Consider the following 19,725-nt stretch of genomic DNA (forward strand, 5'->3'; position numbering starts at 1 on the left):
AAGTCGCGACCTGCGGCGGCGATGCTCAAAGAAACCTCGCACGGACGTCTTGGCAATTGTATCGTCCTCTGTGTTTATAAGCACCTGATGCTCACCACATTGTTTGAACGTCTCAGCGACAATAGTGGAGTAGGGCTTCTCTAGTGATACGCGCTCATTACCAACATCAGGATACCCATAAAGCAGTTTGGAACCTTTATTATCGCCTTTTCAACATCTAAATCTTGCTCTGGCCCTCATGCGGCACCTTGACAACCACCTTGCCCCAACTGCCCCTCCCACCGAGGGCCTTTAATGCAGCGGGCACGCTCTCCAAGCCCACAAATTCGCGATCCGTAAAGGCAGTGCCTCTATACTTGCCCTCCTTGACCAAGGCGAATATGCCATCCCACACCTGGTCCTGCATCTCCGGCTCGTTCAGCGCATACGCACCCCAATGCAACCCCACCACACTAACATTTTTCAACAAGATTCGATTCGTTGCCATCTTCTCGATGTTGCCGGCTGCAAACCCGATGACGAGAAGGCGGCCGTTCCAAGCAGTGCACTTCATGGATTGAGCGATTAGACCTACGGGGTCGTAGACAATGTCTACACCACGGCCTTTTGGTGTAAGCTTCTTCACTTGCTCCGGCCAGTCAGATTGGCGATAGTCGACAGTGTAGTCGGCGCCAAAGGAGCGAGCTACGTCTTGCTTGTGCTGTGTGCCGGCTGTTGCGACGACAGTTGCGCCAAATGCCTTGGCGATTTGAACCGCTGCCAGGCCGACGCCGCCGGCGGCAGCATGAATGAGGACCCAGTCGCCTTGTAGTTGAAAGTCAGCTTGAGGAGCTTGAGATGGTGGAGGTTGGGTATATACCCTTCTTTATCCCGGCTCTAACAACCAAGCCCGCATAACTAGTCGGTGCGGTAACAAACATGCCTGCGGCATCTTCATAACTCCATCCCTCGGGCACACCCTTCAGTCGTTCCTCGGTAGCCACAACATGCGTCGCGTAGCCTCCCTGACTAGCGCCAAACACCTTGTCGCCTTCCTGGAACTTGGGCGTCTTGCCACCTGGCAGTGAAGACGGGGCCTTGAGGACGACGCCTGAGAACTCGGAACCAGCGATCCAGGGAAAGGGCGGCTGGTTCTGGTATTTGCCGCGAATCTGCAGCAGGTCGAAGAAGTTGGTCGCAGAGGCGTGGATGGCGATCAGGTATTCGTCTGGCTTTGGGGTCGGAGTGGGGAGATTGAGGACTTTAAGGTCTTCTGGGCCCTGTGGATGTGAGCATACACTGGGTGTGTGAATATATGGGGGTTGGGGGGTTGGAAGCTACCTTGACATATTCGGTGATCTGTATGCCTTTCATAGTGGCGGATGTCTGGGAGGAGGATGGGTGAACAGTGAGGTAAGGCGTGGGTGGTCAGTTCAGCCAGGCTCGAATTGGTGAGAATGCAAACTGGAGACCAAGATGTTTAGACGTAGATACATGGCCCCCGTCTGATGAACCAATGTCTCGACTAGATGCCTCGGCCCTTGGGTAGCGGTGCTTCCCCGGCCCTCCGCGTCCTTCACCCCACCCGTCTTCGCGTCGCTTGGCCACCGGCGACCGCGCCACGTGCACGGCCACGCGCTAATGACGCCAGGCCGTGTCGCACAAGGAAGGAAGGAAGCGACTGACGTTTGGCCCGTTCCGCCTCTTCTGCCGCCTTCCAGAGCTATCCAGAGGCTGGGTTCCAAAGTCAACCACATGCAGCGCCCTCTTCTCCTACACTACACGCCACCCCCCTCGCGCAAGCACCATATTGCTCCACCGCTCGTAATTATCCCACGTCGCCAGAAGGTGCTGTACTCGGACGAATCCCAGCCTTAGCGTCAGTCGCTGCCCCTCCCGCCCGCGCCGCACAAGACATAGATAGATAGCATACATAAAGAGACATCCTACAAGAGATATCATGGCCGACGACGCCGCCACGTCTGCGGAGGACGCGCAGATCACCTTCAACGTCAAGGCTGCAAACGACCAGAAGCACGTCATCACTCTGCCCAGCACCACCACAGTCGCCGATATCAAGGCCAAGCTATCGACGCCAGAATTCGCAGACATCCCCGCCGAGCGCCAGCGCCTCATCTACTCAGGTCGCGTGCTAAAAGACGGAGATACGCTTTCGAGTGTCAAGATCAAGGATGGACACACCGTACACCTCGTCAAGGGCGCCGCGAGCAATGCGAGGCAGAACCCCGCCAACCAGGGCACGGCGAGCACCACGGGCGGCAGTAGTACCCCGACCCCCCAGGTGCCGACCAACATCGCAGCAGGAACCGGGAATAATCCTCTCGCGGGACTGACGGGTGCGCGCTATGCCGGCTTCCACGGCCTGCCTGGCATGGATACGTTTGGGCCTGACGGTGGAGTGAGTGCTTCACATGGACTTGGTCGCGGGCTATGCTAACACGCTGTAGATGGGCCCGCCGCCAACCGCAGACTCTATGCTCGAGTTGATGGAGAACCCAATGTTCCTGTCGCAGATGAACGAGGCCATGAACAACCCCGCCGTGGTCGACATGATGATGCAGAACCCCATGGTAGGTACCTACACTATTCTGTTGATGGCCGTGTCTGACAGGTACATGTGACAGATCCGCAACAACCCCATGCTCCAAGAGATGTTAAGAAATCCCGAGATGCGCCGCATGATGTTCAGCCCCGAGATGATGCGCATGCAACTACAAATGCAGCGTTCCATGGGTGACCGAGACGGTGGTGGATCGAGCTTCCCAGCTCCAGGCGCCACAGACAACACCCCACAGCCAAACTCCACCGCGACGCCAAACCCGCCGAATGCCGCTGGAACACCAAATCCTTTCGCAGCATTTGGCGGAGCCGGCGGCGCTGGTGGCAATCCGTTCGCTCCACAGGCAAACCAAAACACGGCCGACACAACCCCAACGTCCGCGTCACCACAGAATACACAGGACGCCTCATCGGCTCCCCCGAATACTTTCCCCAACCTCTTCGGTGGAGCACAAGGCGGGCAGGCGAACCCTATTGCAGAAGCAGCTCGAAACCTCATGCAAAACCCCGAGGCCATGCAATCAATGATGCAGATGATGGGCGGTGGCGCAGGCGCAGGTGCAGGTGCAGGCGCGTCACCTTTCTCTGCATTTGGGCAGGCACCTGCTTCAACGACACCTGCGACGGGCGCAGGTCCTAACTCGCCGCCCGCCAACAATCCCTTCGCCGCGCTCTTTGGACCCGGAGGCTTCGGCGCGGGAGGCGGCTTCGGCACACCTCCGCCCGTAGACAGCCGGCCGCCAGAGGAAGTATATGAGACGCAGCTCAGGCAATTGAACGAAATGGGTTTCTACGAGTTTGACAGGAACGTGTCGGCTCTGCGGAGAAGCGGTGGCAATGTTCAAGGCGCAGTCGAGTATCTCCTCAACGGTGGAGCGTAGAGTGTTCCTGGGCAACATCAAATCAGGTCCATGTGTCTTAGTCGGAGCGAGATGGAGGGTATTCTAAGATGGGAACAGCGGGAGGCGCGGCAGCAATTCGAATCGGACGACTACGGGAGCGACCTCGAAGGCACATCAGAATGCTATGATAGCGAGGAGGATTGGTCTTTCTCTAATGGGGAAGTGGTGGAGAACGTACAGTAGGCGAACCAGGAAAGAAAGTCGGTGGTCGATCGACGTAATGTCCGGTATGCATGCATTTGGCCTCCGGTACCAACATACCCCAAGATACCAGTAGGCAGTTCAATGGCTATATACAAAGTCAAGCAAGTGTATGTGTGTGTGTGTGGTGATGCTCCATGTAGACAATTTCAATATGACATGTAACAATTTTTACATTGAAAGGCCTAGCGGAAAAGGGTGGTGTCATCTATTGACCGGTATCGTCCCAAAAACACAAGTCATGTCATCGTCTGCCAGGTCGTAAACCGTAAAAACACCCTCAAAGCTCTTGTCCAACTCCCGCGCAATGCAATGCCGAGCACAACCCTAGGAAACCAGCGCCGCGCAAAGATGCTATATATGAACATGGGAAAAAAAGTGAGCCAACCCTCAATTGACATCCATACCATCGTCCTCGACTTCCTCGTCCCCGTCTTCCTCCCCAGCAGTCAACACGCCAGCGCTACCCAGGCTGCGCTTGCGGTTACTACTGACACCAAACGGACGACCCGCCATTTGGCCTAGTAATTCGAGATCTTCGCCGCCGACAACTCGCGACTCTGGGCTAGCTTCACAGCACAGCTCAATCAAGCTGGCGGGGTTGAGGTTCCTGAAGCCAGCCGTACGGACCAAGCGACCAAAGTTCTGCATGCAAAACAAGGCTGCTCGTTGCTTGAGCCAATCCTCACCGGCCGTGGCAGCGCGCTCCCAGATGATGGCCGCATGCTCAATGTCGAGTTCACGGCCCAATCGGTTGACGCAGAGTAGTCGAAGACGCGGCATGTCGTAGATGTTCGACATGACAAGCATGCCGGCAACATCGCTCAAAGTGGGCCCGTTGTGTGGATTCGGCGCAATGCTATCGGTGTAGAGATAGAAAAGAAATGCGCGCACGGCAGAGTAAGGTTCAGGGATGTGCATCTTCTTCGAGTGGAACTCGGCCATTTGCGCGCTCCAAAGTCGAGCAAAATGCGGCCAGCGAGCGTGCAGGATCAGCTTGTGGACGTGGATTGGGCGGGATGCGGGTCCTACGGCAGTTGATGCGGTCCCGGGGTCTGGTGCCGAAACATCGACGTAATCATCGTCGTCCGCGTCTGCCGTGATGATGAAGTCTGCGCCGCTGCCACTCTCCGGTGGTTGATCGAAAGTCAACGACAGATCTGCCCCGATGCCAGTGAGGTGTGAGGAGACGTTGGCGTCGGAAGAGGGCATCATTTTCGACCGTGAATCTGAAGCCAGTTCATTGCCCAAGATGCCGTATTTGCGAAGGTCAATCGCAAGGACATCGCTGAGGTATTCACCATTGTGATTCCCATCTGCGGCAGACTCAATCGGGCTACCAAGAAGCCATGCATGGGTTCCTTCCGGATTTGTTGTGCAGTAATGCCAGCGGTAGTTGGGGCTGTACAGATCTCTCCCTTCAGCCAGCTTCTGCCATCGAAGTGTATCCAGTTCCAAGCTTGACAAACTAGTTTCGCAGCTCAATTCAGCAGGCGTGACAAAGTCCAGCATGCACCCCGAAGAGAAGATATGGAAATGTGTGCCTGCAGCCTGTGACGGCAAATTGGGACTGGAGTGGAACTTGAGGGACGAGATGGATCCAGGCGCAACATAGGGCGAGCGGGTGGAGCTCATTGCATAATGGGATTGTACGCTTGAGTTGGCAGTGTAGCCGGTGCTGCCGGTTGCGAGCTGGCCTGAGGCGGGTACTGCAAAGCGATGGCGGGACGATGTCATTTGTCGGTCAGCCGTGCCATACTTCATGGCATGGTCAAACTCCGGGCTGCCGCGAAGGTCGAGCCACCATATCTCGTTACTCTTCTCCATGTCGTCATTAATTCCTCCGAAGATCCAGATGCGACCATTCCAGATCCAGCTGGCATGGTCGTAGCGAGGCACGAATCTCCAAGTCCGCGACCAGGTCCAAGTCTTGAGATCGAGGTAGCAGATATCATCGAGCACGCTGTCGTGTCCGGTCTGGCCACCGCTGATGTACAGCTTGTCGTCGTAGATGACAGCCGAATGACGAGCGCGACCGCGCGGTATCGGTCCGTGAGTCTCTGGTTGTGTCCAGTGTGCTGTCTTGAGATCGAATACTATGACGTCGGCGAGATGCTGGCGGTGTTCGTTTTCACCGCCAAAGACCAGAAGCTTGCTGCCTTGCCATAGACATGCTGTATGTCCTGCGTAGTCATGTCAGTATAGACCAAAGGTCAACGGATGGAGGTCATAGGTACCCATGCGCACACCGGGAATGTCGCCATAGTTGTCGACGAGATTCCATTGTCGGGTGATGAGGTTCAAGCGCAGCACATGGTTGTACACTGGGAGCATTGTCAGCATGTCTTCCTGTGCCCCCTATTCCCCCTTGCTGAGTCTGATCTACTCACCTTCATCCGTGTATTGATCGAATCCTCCAAAGGCGTATATCTGGTCATCCCCGACGTACGTGACGGACGCATTGACGAGGCAGGCGGGCTTGGCACCGATGGTGGAGATCATCTTGGGCTTGTAGCCCTCGACGGCGGATCTGCGACTTCGCACCGGGCTGGCGGACATGAGGAAGGTGTTGCTGCTCGAGCCTGTGGTCCCAGGCGTGTTGGAGAGGGCTGGCGAGGGGGTCGAGGTCATGGCGGGGGGGAGGACGTTGGTGGGCGGCAGAAGCGTGCGAGTGGTCGTGTGCGCCATTGACCTAGCGAGCGGTGTTGAAGGGCAGACGAGTGGGTATTCATAAAGCCCCGTTGGGCAAGGGGTTGCCTTTGTGCGGCTTATTGTGAGAAATGTCTGAGGCTCAAGCAGCTGGGGTGACTATGGCCATGTTGGGTGGTTGGAGGCCCGTGCGGGAAGTAAGAAGAGCTGGATGCGGCACAGTGGCCACACACACACACACACATACACGCCTCGACATGTGACATCGCCTGAAGCCATGATACCGTCGCATAATCATGGCGTCCTCATTTCCGCGCAGGCGGGCAACATGGCTTACGAAGTGAAATTATGAAAGAATCCATTGAGTTTCATTCAGGTGCGCTCGGGGCAGGTCATGTGATGCTGTCATGGCCAGCCTGAGCCTCGTCGCCGTGCAGGGGCCCTCGAGACGGTCGCCTCGTCAACCACGAGCATAAACAATCGGATATTTAACCCTCGTCGCACCTGGCCACTCTACATGTGCTCACCACCAGCATCTCCTCCTCGCCTCCGCATATCCCTCAATCTCTCCAGCTTCCCAGCGCCTACCCGCAATTACTTTTTTCGAATCAATACTTCAGAGCATCGATTACAGCAATCTAATACTAATCTTCCCATCCAACACCAGAACCAGAAACCCATATTGTACGACAGCCTGACTCCACTCTATCCTCCATCATCATCATCATCATCATGTATGCGACTAACACATTGCTAGCAGGAGAGTGACGCAGTCATGGCCAGCCCAGCAGTCTTGACTCCGGTCAAGAGCCGCTCCTCGCTCTTCTCTACCCGCACCGCTGGCGGTCGGATCCCATTGACGCCCTCTCCCCGCACCCCCCGCACCCAGACGTCCGATGTGCAGGCACACGAGTCGATCCATGGCGGCAACCTCATGCCCCGCTTCCAGCGCTCCATCTCAAAGGCTACCCGCGATTCGCCCAAGTCAAACATTGCCCGTCAGAGCCAAAACTCACCACGCCGCCTCGAGCTTGGTGTAACAGAATGGTCGCTTACGGGAACGGGTACGACAACGACAACCAAGACACCCAAGGCAAAGAAGGATGGCACCCTTCGCTCACGGCCCACCAAGACCCGCATCGCCTACAACGCCGCCGACCGCTTTATCCCCAACCGGACCGCGAGCGAGGCCATCGTCAACGTCGGCACAGGCAAGCTCGACCTTGACCAACGACCAAAGTCTAGCTCCAAGACCGAGGGCTCAGCCGTGCTTGCTACTGCCGCGAGTGCTTTCGACCTAGGCGGCCGTGGATCAGAGGAGGATATCACACTTTCGCTGGAGGGCTTGAATCTGGACGACGATGAGCACGACGCTCCGTCTCGCTCGAAACCCGCTCCCGGTACAGCGGCATACCAATCAACACTTGCTTCAGCATGCGGTATCAGCACCAACACCCGCATTCTCGCATTCAAGCCTGCCCCACCAGAGTCGTCCAAGCCCATCGACCTCCGCACCCAGTATAACCGTCCCCTCAAGCCGGCCTCGGGCGTCAATGCACAGAGCCGCCGTCGCATCCCCTCGGCACCTGATCGTGTTCTTGATGCTCCTGGCCTTGTGGACGACTACTACCTCAACCTCCTGGACTGGTCTTCTGGCAACCAGGTCGCCATTGGCCTTGAGCGCTCCGTCTATGTCTGGTCTGCTGATACAGGCTCAGTCGCCTCGCTCCTCGAGTGCCCCGCTGATACCTATATTTCTTCCGTCAAGTGGTCCGGCGATGGTGCCTACGTTGGTGTCGGCCTGGGCTCGGGCGAAGTTCAGATCTGGGACGTTGAGGAGCAGACCAAGCTCCGCAGCATGTTCGGACACGAGACTCGCGTTGGTGTCATGGGCTGGAACAAGCACCTCCTCTCCACTGGAGCTCGATCCGGCCTCGTCTACAACCACGACGTTCGCGTCGCTCAACACAAGGTCGCTGAGCTCGTCTCTCACACGGGCGAGGTCTGCGGTCTCGAATGGCGCGCCGACGGCGCTCAGCTCGCAACTGGCGCCAATGACAACATGGTCAACATCTGGGATGCGCGTGCGCTCGCCGCTCCCAAGTTCACAAAGACCAACCACCGTGCTGCCGTCAAGGCTGTCTCATGGTGCCCCTGGCAATCCAACCTCCTTGCTACTGGCGGCGGTTCCAACGATCGCCAAATCTACTTCTGGAACACCACGACTGGCGCTCGCATCAACCACATTGCCACCGACTCTCAAGTCACTAGCCTGCGATGGAGCACCCACTACAAGGAGATTGTCAGCACCGGTGGCTTTCCCGACAACAGCTTGAGCATCTGGAGCTACCCGACAGGTGTCAAGAACATGGAGGTCCCCGCCCACGAGTCTCGCGTCCTCCACAGCTGCCTCAGCCCCGATGGCCAGATGCTCGCCACCGCTGCCGCCGACGAGTCTCTCAAATTTTGGAAGATCTTCGAGAAGAAGCCCGGCCAGCCTTCTGTGGCTGCTGCTGGCTCTGCTTCTATGAAGCCTAGCGTTGTCAAGCAGATGACGATCCGTTAAATCCGGTCCATCACTGCAGGGGGAACGTTTGGGGTTGCAAGGGGTTGGAACACAGGCACTCCGAGAGGGAGTGGAGCAGGTGGCTCACAATTACAAGACCGGCTTGCGCAACGGAGCCGTCTTCATTGATCCGACTCTACGCGCAACGGTAAGTTGGTAAGTATCACAATCATCTCGTTTGGGTATGTGACGCGATCCTTTCTCTCGAGAAGGACCTCCACATCGACCCTCGGAAATGTGTCAATTCGGCTGGGTTCTATGAACTCTTGATTCAGCGAGGCGTCTCGGAAGCATTGCATGGCGTTGGGAAATTATAGCTTTCGAGCGTCCTATGGACACGAGTTCATGAGTTACGATTTTGGAAATTAATCCAGTCGTTGTTATTTCGAGGTGTTCTTGGTCAAGTTACCTGTCTACAAGGGGTTATTCTTTGGCTTAGGATATACGTCATAAAAAGTGAATGAAACATTCAAACGATCATCATGCCAATGTCCTGGTTTTTTGTGAAATTCTGTCTGCCCTTGATTGCGAGTGTGCTATGAATACCATCTAGCCGTAATTGACTCGTTGCTTTCCTATTTGTTTACCCATCTTCCAGCTCACGGAAATGCCCCTTCGCTCAGCATAGTGTATCGCATCCAGTCCACCAATGTTGGGGCAATCTTCCGCTTTGATGGTCTTTAGTGACGGAAGCCCATCCACCAGCATCTTGATAGAGGCACCAGTGATTTTGGTGCAGGAAATGTCAATCGACTGGATGCCAGTCTTGTACGTGAGAAGATGCTCGATCTCGTCGTCGTTGCACGGGAGCGTAGAGATATCCAGGGACAACAACGCCGGCGTGAGGACGCGAGGCGAGCAACCAAACAGGCTTTCACGGCCTTTGAACAAGCCATATTGCGCAAGCTCAGTGCCCAAAACGCCGCGGACCGACAAGGACTCGAGTGGTGTTGCCTCGGTTAGCGGGTGCATAGTTGGCGATTGCATCATGACATATTCTTCGTCTGTCCATGAATCCAGGAAGGATTCCAATGTCTTTGCACGGAGCTCGAATCCCCCTAGCTTCAGATGCGTAAGCTTGGGCACACGCGATCGCATTATGTTGCGTTCATAAGGTCCCAATCTGTATGATCCGTCATAGTCCACTTCTAGGCGCCGAAGCGTTGGAGGAAGTAGAGGAAATCTGTCGAACTGCACGCGCTTCAAGACGAGAGTTTCCATCGGCGGTAGTTGAGATATCTCGTCAGGCCAGGGCATCATAACGTCACCTGGCAAGTTGGACAGTGCCAGGTACTGCAGGTTCGGGGTCTGAGGTAGTAAGAAGTCCAGCCCCATCGACAGCCCAGGTCCGTATTTTACCATGTGTATGCTGAGTGTGTGGAGAGCCTCGAATGGACCCTGCCAGAGCGTAATGTAATGTGTCCAATCTACTCCCATAAACCCGACATGCTCTAAGCTCCTTCCATAGCGAAGAATGTGCCTCGCCGTGTTCGTCGTAATCACCGGGTGCACGATGAACTTTCTCAGCCCCGGGGCGCACTGGACAATATCGATCAACGTGGAGGACATTTTGTAAGGGAACGTGATAAACTCGAGCTCTACGAGCTCCTTGCAGGCCTTTGCTATGTTCACAAGCACATCCATATGCTCGAAGCGGCAGATGGTTGCGCGGGTCAGGCGATTTTGAGAACGTCTAACGGCATTGCCAACGAATGAGCGAGAAACTGGTTTGCGAGCGCCCGACAAGTCCAAGTGCAGCCACAGCTTGGGACGCTTCGCAAGGTAGTCTTTCCATCCTTTGCTGACACGCATGCAGTTTACCATGTTTCTGAAGGGCATGTACGCCAGAACCATCTCTGCCAGCTCGACAGGAAGAACGGTGAATGGATCCATGGCTATAGGGGGCGATAGTTGGCGAGTAATCTTGTCATGCAGCTGCTGAAGTAGCTAATAGTACGTTAGTAAAGGCCCCACGTTTGGAAGCGGAATGACGCTCGATTACCTTGAAGTTCTTGTCATGAATAGAGACATTCTTCATGCCATATTTATAAATACCAAGCGCTATTTCCGGCTTCTCCATCTTCTCCAGCACACTCGCTGTGCGGAGATAGCCCTTCACTTCCTTCTTATCCAACTTGATCATCTCTCTTCCATCTTTGACGGCGGCATTGAAGTCCTTCAGCTTCTCATAGGTGGCTGCACGGTGGTCATAAAGACCCAGAGTGGGAGCAACTTCAATGCCCTGCGTGAGAACATTGATACCCTTTTCATAGTCCTTAAGCTTGTAGTACCTCTTCCCAAGCTCTTGGTACTCTTCGGGCGACATTTGACGGGCCATGTTGCGCGCTGCGCGGACGCGCTGGAAGCTAACACCCAAGAAGCCGTGTCTGGCGGTAGAGCGGGCCTCAGCAGCTTTACTGTCTCCTAACTGAATGCCACGAAGGAATCCAGCCTGCTTAGGGTGCAAGGTAAGGATCAAGTGTATTGTGGTTGTGGTATGTGGTGTGTAAGTGATGCGTGAGCGACGCGCCAAACTTTAGGAATCGCGTCGCGGTGGCACGTGCCACAACATCGTCTCCATGACTGACTAGCATCTGGACACTGAAAGCTCACGACCTGTGCCATAGTCTAATACCACTGTGAATTATGTAGTCTCACCAGTACAATACAAAAATTATTGTACCGTGAAGACCGAATTAATGCTCTCGGCCTTCTCTAATCTAAACGCGTACTTTGAAGTTTTATATGGACAACGAGATGGGGTATCACAAATAGACACGAGATAATATAAACCGGTAAATCCCCTCTACCAATCTGATCGCGTATCGGCAAAGGAGATGGCCCTTTCGCCGCTGAGAAGACTCGTCATGGTGAGACATTCTGCTCCGCAATGGGAGTTGGTATTTCGAAGAAGACAGCATCACTGGATGTGGAAAGGATACCGAATACGAGAATAGCATCACGAATCCATAAAACGATCAACAGTGACGTCAAATTATCCACGACTCGAATCGAGCCGTGTCAATATGCTTTCATTCATCCACACAACACGTCCTGTTGTCCAAACTCTTTCCTATCAAAAGTCCTCAGGAAAGAGCGCCTTTATAAGCGGCCATTTCCACCCAATAATATCTGACGATTAAGAGAAGAAAAACCGCCCGAACAATGGCAAAGTAAGATAACAGATATGTCCCCAATGATGTCGCTGTGCCCATATTTTCAAACCCAAGTGAAGCCCTTTTCAAAAAACGCCTAGAATGCGAAACAACCCATATGTTTTTGTGAGAAAGGAAATACCCAAAGCCACTGGCGCCATGCTTACTGTATACAGTAGTAGTCGTAGTAGTCGACTAGGAAGCGAAGAACAAAAAATAGAAAAAAGACTGTCAGGGTCATGATTAGAGTGTCGTTCGGTAGCATTACAATTATCGTAGAGAGAACCGTAATAGAGGCAGTGGTGGTGGGTGGGTCTGCGGCAAGAAGGATTTGACGTATCAGGCCAAACAGCCCAAGGAATATAAGCGCGTGGTGAACGACGTCTACGGTCAATTCGACGTCATAGGCGATATAGCTGGTGAATCGTCGGCATGCCGCCGGTCGCTTGTTCCAGCGATAACAGTAACAGGCGCAGTTGCGGCATTGGTATTACCCAGAATCGCGGGTAGCATCGATTTACCCTTCGGTTTGGATGAGTTTGTTGCTGGAGGTGGTGGCGGTTCCCCCTCTTCTTCGGGAATTGTAGGGCAGTACGTCTTGAGTACGTGCTTGAGCGCTGGGCGCCGAATAGGTTTCGATAGAAAGAAATCCATGCCGGAATCGAGACATTCCTACCTTGATGTTAGCAAATGAGACTAAAGTTTACGAAGTAAAAGAGCTTACCTTTACGTTGCTTTCCTCGGCATACGCCGTCAAAGCTACAATAGGCGAAGAGAAGCCTGACTGTCGGATGAGACGGGTCGACTGTAAACCATCCAAATTTGGCATTTGAACATCCATGAAGATAAGGTTGTACGGGGTTCTTTGCTCCATACTCTCCTTGACCCTGTCGAGTGCTTCTTGACCATCCTTCGCCACGGTCACGTCGTAGACGTCTTCTAGCTTCAACATACGTAAAACAACTTCCTGGTTCGTCTTGTTGTCTTCTGCAACCAGCACCTTGACTTTGCCTCCGCGTTTAGTAGCTTCAGCTTCCACTCGTTGCATTGCAGCAGCTTGCGAGTTTGGCGATTCCAACGGCGCAGTCGAAGCGAAGAAAGGCTGGCTCAAGCCAACTAGACGGGGCTTAGAATCTGTTTCGAATGCTACTGGGCCGGGTGCAGCAGTGGTACCGGCGGTAGGACCGCTTGTTGCGGATTGTACCGAACGTGTCGAAAGTGCATCCTCGTGTGTACGGCCCCGCGGCTCATCTATCGACAGACTCCGGCGTGGAGACCCTGCATCGATGATGTTGTTGTGTGAGCTTGCTGTACTGTCGGCGCGGCTTGTTACGTGCTTTAAGGGTATCGCCATAGTGAAGACGCTTCCGTGCCCCTCCTCACTTTTCAACCCGATCGTGCCCTTCATGAGGCCTGCAAGCTGCGAGCAAATACTCAACCCAAGACCAGTGCCTCCAAACTTCTTGCTGAGCCCCAGGTCACCCTGGACAAAGGGCTCGAAGATCTTGGCATGCAAATGGTCAGGAATACCCGGACCGGTGTCTTCGACTTCGAATTCGAATGATAGCCACCGCCCTGGTGGTGGAGTTGCCGACCTTTCTTGGGCCATGATCTGCGCATATGCATTTGGCTTTTCCATCGGGTTGATCACATTTGCTGTTTCGAAATTGGTCGGGGTTGCTAGGGAAACGGATCCTACCTCAGAGCTTGTCGCTCTGAATCTAGTCTTCGAGTTGCGCATCGAACTTTGCCGTGACTGCAAGGAAGCTTTCCGGCTATCTGACATGGCAGCTTCCCCAACGCAGCGAATCGTAAGCGTTACTGCGCCGCCTTGCGGTGTGAATTTAAGACTGTTCGAGACTAGATTGATCACGACTTGGAGTATTCTGTGTTGATCTCCATATAGGATCATGTCTTTGAGTCGTCCGAACCCGTAAGGTCCCAGGTCGCCGCGTTCATTGGGCCGCCCATTATCATCTAGGTTATATTCATATGGGCCTTCGAATTTGACGGCCATTTTGATTCCACCCTCTGTGGCTTGCTTATCGAAGATAGCAAGAACTTGCTGACTGATGTCTCGTAACCTAAACTCCTTTTCGTCTAGATTTAGCTGCTGTCCAACCTGGTTCTTGCTGCGTACCGTTAGCAACCCTACGCCGTACTGGACTTGGGAGAGAACTTACCTAAACGTCAAAAGATCAGTCAGTAAGTTTAGGAGTAGATCACCACTTTTGTATATGATGCCTAGTGACCGCCTCAACTTGGTAGGGTCATCTTCTGACATGCAGACTGCGCACATGCCCAAAATGCCATTGAGTGGAGTTTTGAGTTCGTGCGATATGTTGGCGATGAACAAGGTCTTGCTTTCGTTGGCTGCTTCAGCCGCTTTCTTGCTCTGCTCAAGCTCTGCTGTTCGTTGCACCACCCTCTCCTCGAGCTTCTCGTACTGCATCATCAGCTCGTCTGTCATCTCGTTGAAAGTCTTGGTAAGATCGGTAAGTTCATCGTGTATGAAGTGCTTTCGGTCCTTGACTTTGCTCGGGATGCGGAATTGCCTCCTCCGCTCCGCGTCCCTCTTCTCTGCCCGACTGAGTTTTTGATTTCGCCGGTAATGGATGATGGAGCCGAAGAATCCTTCTTTGCGAGCAAGAGCCACCTCGTCATGATCATCATTGCCGCCATCATTTTGCGAACTCAGACTATCATTTTCGAAAATATGTGGCGCGACAGTCTTCTTGGTGGCATCTCGTAATCGTCTGATAGGCCGGCTAGAGTAATGCGCCACCGGGAACGCGAGGAGCAACATAGCACCCATAGTGCCAAATACGCAAGCTAGTATAACGTTGCGAAGATGATATATGGGGCCCCAAACCTCGGCGTGCGTCTGCTCAACCACAACCATCCAGTCGACCATGGGGCTGTTAACCACTGCATATCCGACAGCAACACTCTCGCCATCCTCGTTTTTGGTGGATATGATGCTACCTGCGTTGTTAGTGAGACCGGTAGCTGTAGTGAAACCTTTGCGGATAGCGGGAAAGCGGGACCAGTCGAAAGGTGGTGGATTGAGGGCTGTGTCGTATTGCCCATGCCGTAAAATCTCACGTCTCCATGTTGGGGGCATCATGAAGCGTACGTCTATATGGTCCGGAGGATTAGGATCTGGCACATCGTACAGTATTCCAGCAGGGAAGTTGTTGGTGGCGTTATTAGGACCAAAGAGCATGGTCAGACCACTCTTGTCGAGACCCTCCATCGCATTGACCACATTGGATATAAGTGACGCGTCTAATACGGCCGTCAGCCATCCCAGGGTATCGATATTCGATGTGTTGTTGATGATGGGTAGAGTAATTGATACTAGGCTGAGGCTCTCATTAACGCGATACGGGCCTGAGAACAGGTAGCTGGTGTTATCAACTATCCTGCCATTAAATTCGGCCTTGTAAGTGTTGAATGACCCGTTATAAGGTGTGGCGCGGACGGCGAATTTGGGGTAGAGCTCTGGGATGAAACCGTATTCGGGGTCGCCTAATGTAGCATTCTTGCCGTTAGGAGTTGTAAAGGGGAGGACTACGTCCATGACGCTTTGGGCAGTGCGGTTGAAAATGGAGTGGTCGGACGTGTTGACTGCGTACACCTGAGCCTGTATGGCCACCCGCGTCTTCGCATCGCCGGAGAAGACAGCATCGTAGTCTTCTTGTGTTCGTTGCCAGTTTGTATCGGAGATGTTACCTTCGTAATAGCGATCAAGCGCGGACTGGGGAGCTAGACGGTTGGCTGCTTGTTGGACGAGGATCTGCATGAGGGCCAGGTTGGATGACAGTTGAGCCGACTTGAGTGAAGCGGTTAGTGTGAGCCGAGTCGACCGTAGACCGAGCACGAAGCTATGGTTTGTGACCTGGAGAGTTGTCAGAGCAGAACTATTGTTCTGTCGCGCCGCCTGTGCGTACCCATGTGGCAATAGCTATGACAGCCAGGCCGATCATCGAGGCCAGCAGCACCAGGCAGCCCAGTTGCTCGCGAATTGGAACCCGCATCCTGACCATGGCTCTACCAGCCCTCAGACTGGTATGTCTAACGCAGGGCGACAATGAGGAGCGCGGAGGCTCGGAAGCGGTGCGAGGAGACGCGGCGGCAGCGGGATCTCAGTCAGCTGCAGGGCACGCGCTACCGAGCTGCTGAGCTGCGATGCGGCAGACAGACGGGGTGGTCGGAAGACGTCTGTTGCTGGTGTCCCATTCCTTACTGCAGAGGTTGACGATGGTTTCCAGTCGTGGTGGAGGGGAGATCAGCGGAGAATCTCGATGGGGCGATCCGGGGTGCGGCTCGCGAGGGCAGGCGTGATGGAGTGAATGCACGACAAGAGCTGCCAAGCCAGATGCAAGACACAGAGATGACTATTGCGGTAAGGCCCGACTGAATGCAGAGGCGCGAAAAGAGGGGACGAGCTGGCGCTCTTGGGGGGGTGCGGAGAATTGGGGGAAGACGGAGGAAACAGGTAGGGTGAATAGAAAACACCAAAGACGCCGCGCGAAGGCCTCCGGAGCGGACGTCGCGTCCGCTGTGCTAGAAAAGAATCCGCGGCACAGGGCCAAGCAGAGATTAGCTTTCACTTGCGGTCTAGTCGTTGACCGCGGCTGGTGGTGCGCCTGCAAAAGAAACACGACAAGCAGCCCTGGTCAGTTGGCTCGGCCCCTTGATGGCGCCGGGCAGAGGTGTGATTCTCGCGCGACGCTGACATGGCAATGTGAATTTGGCATCAAGGATGAGCCTGTAGGTCTGGTCAAGGCCTACCTAGGAAGTATCCTCGTAGGTAGGGTTCAGCCGCACATGCAATTCCTTTCAACCAGCAGGCCTTGCCCGTTGCGCTTTGTCTTGACCACTCGTTTTTGATTAACGAACAATCAGGAGAACTTGGTACGGGAGACGTTAAGCACCACCCCAATAGTAAGGTATTTACCACCCCTGTTACTAAAACTAGTATAAATTTATGCAGCTAAAGCATACTGCGTAATTTTTTAGCACTTTAATTTATATATAAATTACTATATTATTATAAGTAAAACAAGTATAGCGCAGTATATTAAATATAATAAAATATATAATTTTATACTTTGCAGTTAATTGCAATTGTTAATTATTATTTATTATTAGTATTATATAAAATTAACCTGCCTGCCTAATTATATTGCCTGCTTAATATACTAAACCTAAAATTATTATTTTCTGCAGGTTAATTACAACTATTATTTATATAGTAATTTAGAGTATATTAAAGTAGTAAAAAACTTATTATAATTAAAATTAATTATATATTATAAATTAGTAGTACTGCGTAAAGGTAAAGTAGTAATTAATAAAATATTATTAGTACTAATAATAATTATAAAGCTAGCTAGTAAAACTTATATAAGCTGTAGTATTGCGCTAGCAGTTACTATAATATAATATAATTTTAACTATAAATAAAGCAACTGTTAGCTAAATACTATAATTACAGTAGTAGTTAAAACAGCAGCTATAATAGTTATTAAAATAGTAATTATTATAGTTATAGTTAAGGTTAGTAGCGTAGTAATAGTAATATTAGTATAGTTAATAGCGTTATTATAGCTATATTAGGCTACTATACTATAAAGTTTTTAGCTAGTATTATAGTTTGCTGCGCTATTTAAGCTAGTAAAAATAATAGTAGTATTATTATAGTATTATTATTATTAAAATATTTAAATAAGCTAGGCTTATAATAGTTACTATGCTTACTAGCGCTTTACTAGCAGCTTATAGCTTGCTTATAAATTAAAATTAGGCGTAGTTTAAGCAGTATTTTGCTTAGCTTAAGCTATAAAGCTTATAATTAATTAATTTACTAATATTAATAGTAATTGCTTACTTAAAGTATAGCTAACTCTTTTAGCAGCTTAAATAGTTAGTACTAATAAAGCAGCTTATATAATAATATATACTAATTTTTATAAATAATTAGCTTATAATTAAAATTTTATTAATACTATTAGAGCTTATCGCAAGCGTGTGCTATTTATTTAATAGTAAAAGCTAGAGTATACTACATTACTTAATAAAACACGCTTATATAAATTAAATACTAGTAATTATAGTAAAGTTTAAAATTGCTTTATATATTTAAAAGTAATATATAAGCAGCGTGCTTATAGTAAAATATATAAAAATAATAAAATAATTATAAAACGTTAGCCTAGCTGCTAGCAAGCTAGTTTTTAATAATATAATAAGTACTTTTAGCTTTGCTAGTCTTAGTAAAGCTAAAGTATAAATTAGTATTAATAAAGTAATTTACTAGTTTTTTTATATAGTAAGCTAGCTAATATTTTTAAAAATAGGCTATAGCTTAGCTTAAAAATGCTTTAACTGCTGTTAAGTTAGTTTTATAATTAGTAATTATTAGTAAATTAATTAGCCTAATATAAAAATTTATAAATTCTTTTATACTATTATTATTAATTTAAGTTTAACCTTTTTACTGCTAACTAAACTTAATTAATAAAGTAGTTTTTAAATATAACTAAACATTCTTATTTATATACTAGCAGTATATAAAAATGTAAAAATATTTAAATATTTTTTCTAACATATTAATAAACGCTAAATTATTATTTATTACTTAAAATTATATTATAATATTTTTAATTTTAAATAGCTTTTTTAACTATATTAATACTTAAGTAAAAGCTGCTTTATTTTTATACTTTATTAGCATAATACTAAAGTGCGTAGTTTAATTATTGCTATTTAAGCTAATTAAATTAAAAAGCAGGTAATTATATTAATTTATTTTAAAAGTATAGTTAATTATAAAAATATTTAAAAAGCTTTTAAATAGTTAAAAGCACGCAGAATAAATAAATATAAAAAAATTAAAATAGTTATTATTATTAACTGCATGCCTAATATTGTAAAGTTTATTAATATAAATTTAAAATAGGCCTATATGCAAAATTTTAAACTTTAATACTATAAATTTATTATAAAATTAATTTACTAATACTAGTACTTTTTAGCTTTTAATTTTTTTACTAATATTTTTACTTTTATCTGCGCGCCTATCTCTCAACGCTACTATAAGTAGTATTTATTAATAATATTTTAATAAATAAATTTAGCATTTAAAAAAGTATTTTAAATTAATAATAGCGCTTATTTTATACTATAAATGCGTAGCTATAGCTTCTAAAAATACTACTTTACTTTATTAGTTTAAGTTGCCTGCTAATATAACGCAATTACTATTATATTTTTTTTTAAAAAGTAATTATAAGTAATACTAGCTCTATTTTTATATTATTTAATTTTTTATTAACTTTTTAGGCTGCGATTATTTTTTATAAAAAAGTAAAATTATATTTAATAACTACTTTTTAATAATACTACTTTAGGGCGCTTTTACTTTTTATTAATATAGTAATAATCGCAGCGTTTGCCCTATTTATTATATACTATTAATAGCTAATTTTATTAATTATATACTTATTTTTATCTATTATATAATAGCTTATAGTTTTTTGCCTACTATTTAATAGTATTAATAGTATTATTAAAGCTAGCATAAAGGCGCTTTAGTAGCAGTAAATAGTTGCAATTACAATTAAATTTATTTTATAAATAAGTAAAATTATAATTTATACTATTAATAAGCTTATTACGCAGCTTG

At 49.4% G+C, this 19,725-nt stretch overlaps 6 protein-coding genes across 6 annotated transcripts; 2 read left to right on the top strand and 4 right to left on the bottom strand.

The window, feature by feature from the left end:
- Positions 1-51: 51 nt before the first annotated feature.
- Positions 52-1,544, bottom strand: K460DRAFT_362173 (NAD(P)-binding protein). The gene is made up of 3 exons (XM_040932595.1): positions 1,321-1,544; positions 860-1,259; positions 52-804 (listed from the first exon to the last, which is right to left on the bottom strand). The coding sequence occupies exons 1-3, from the start codon at positions 1,351-1,353 to the stop codon at positions 218-220; spliced, it is 1,020 nt and encodes a 339-aa protein (XP_040793991.1). The 5' UTR covers positions 1,354-1,544; the 3' UTR covers positions 52-217.
- A 300-nt stretch (positions 1,545-1,844) lies between these two features.
- On the top strand, positions 1,845-3,825 carry K460DRAFT_362174 (uncharacterized protein). The gene is made up of 3 exons (XM_040932596.1): positions 1,845-2,398; positions 2,448-2,570; positions 2,625-3,825. Exons 1-3 carry the CDS (start codon positions 1,940-1,942, stop codon positions 3,438-3,440), a joined length of 1,398 nt encoding a protein of 465 aa, XP_040793992.1. The 5' UTR covers positions 1,845-1,939; the 3' UTR covers positions 3,441-3,825.
- Positions 3,826-4,052: 227 nt separating this feature from the next.
- Positions 4,053-6,350, bottom strand: K460DRAFT_272228 (kelch repeat protein; the record flags this gene model as incomplete). Its single annotated transcript, XM_040927781.1, has 3 exons — positions 4,053-5,845; positions 5,900-6,007; positions 6,053-6,350. The coding sequence occupies 3 exons, from the start codon at positions 6,348-6,350 to the stop codon at positions 4,053-4,055; spliced, it is 2,199 nt and encodes a 732-aa protein (XP_040793993.1).
- A 548-nt stretch (positions 6,351-6,898) lies between these two features.
- K460DRAFT_362176 (WD40 repeat-like protein) lies at positions 6,899-9,366 on the top strand. The gene is made up of 2 exons (XM_040932597.1): positions 6,899-6,995; positions 7,072-9,366. Exon 2 carries the CDS (start codon positions 7,087-7,089, stop codon positions 8,875-8,877), a length of 1,791 nt encoding a protein of 596 aa, XP_040793994.1. The 5' UTR covers positions 6,899-6,995; positions 7,072-7,086; the 3' UTR covers positions 8,878-9,366.
- Positions 9,367-9,369: 3 nt separating this feature from the next.
- K460DRAFT_412993 (uncharacterized protein) lies at positions 9,370-11,367 on the bottom strand. Its single transcript, XM_040937572.1, has 2 exons — positions 10,880-11,367; positions 9,370-10,824 (listed from the first exon to the last, which is right to left on the bottom strand). The coding sequence occupies exons 1-2, from the start codon at positions 11,213-11,215 to the stop codon at positions 9,427-9,429; spliced, it is 1,734 nt and encodes a 577-aa protein (XP_040793995.1). The 5' UTR covers positions 11,216-11,367; the 3' UTR covers positions 9,370-9,426.
- A 1,055-nt stretch (positions 11,368-12,422) lies between these two features.
- Positions 12,423-16,081, bottom strand: K460DRAFT_401454 (putative histidine kinase HHK5p; the record flags this gene model as incomplete). Its single annotated transcript, XM_040936420.1, has 4 exons — positions 12,423-12,704; positions 12,757-14,164; positions 14,216-15,933; positions 15,986-16,081. 4 exons carry the CDS (start codon positions 16,079-16,081, stop codon positions 12,423-12,425), a joined length of 3,504 nt encoding a protein of 1,167 aa, XP_040793996.1.
- Positions 16,082-19,725: the final 3,644 nt, after the last annotated feature.

This window comes from Cucurbitaria berberidis, assembly GCF_010015615.1.
Source record: "Cucurbitaria berberidis CBS 394.84 unplaced genomic scaffold K460scaffold_1, whole genome shotgun sequence".
NCBI classification, from domain to species: domain Eukaryota; kingdom Fungi; phylum Ascomycota; class Dothideomycetes; order Pleosporales; family Cucurbitariaceae; genus Cucurbitaria; species Cucurbitaria berberidis.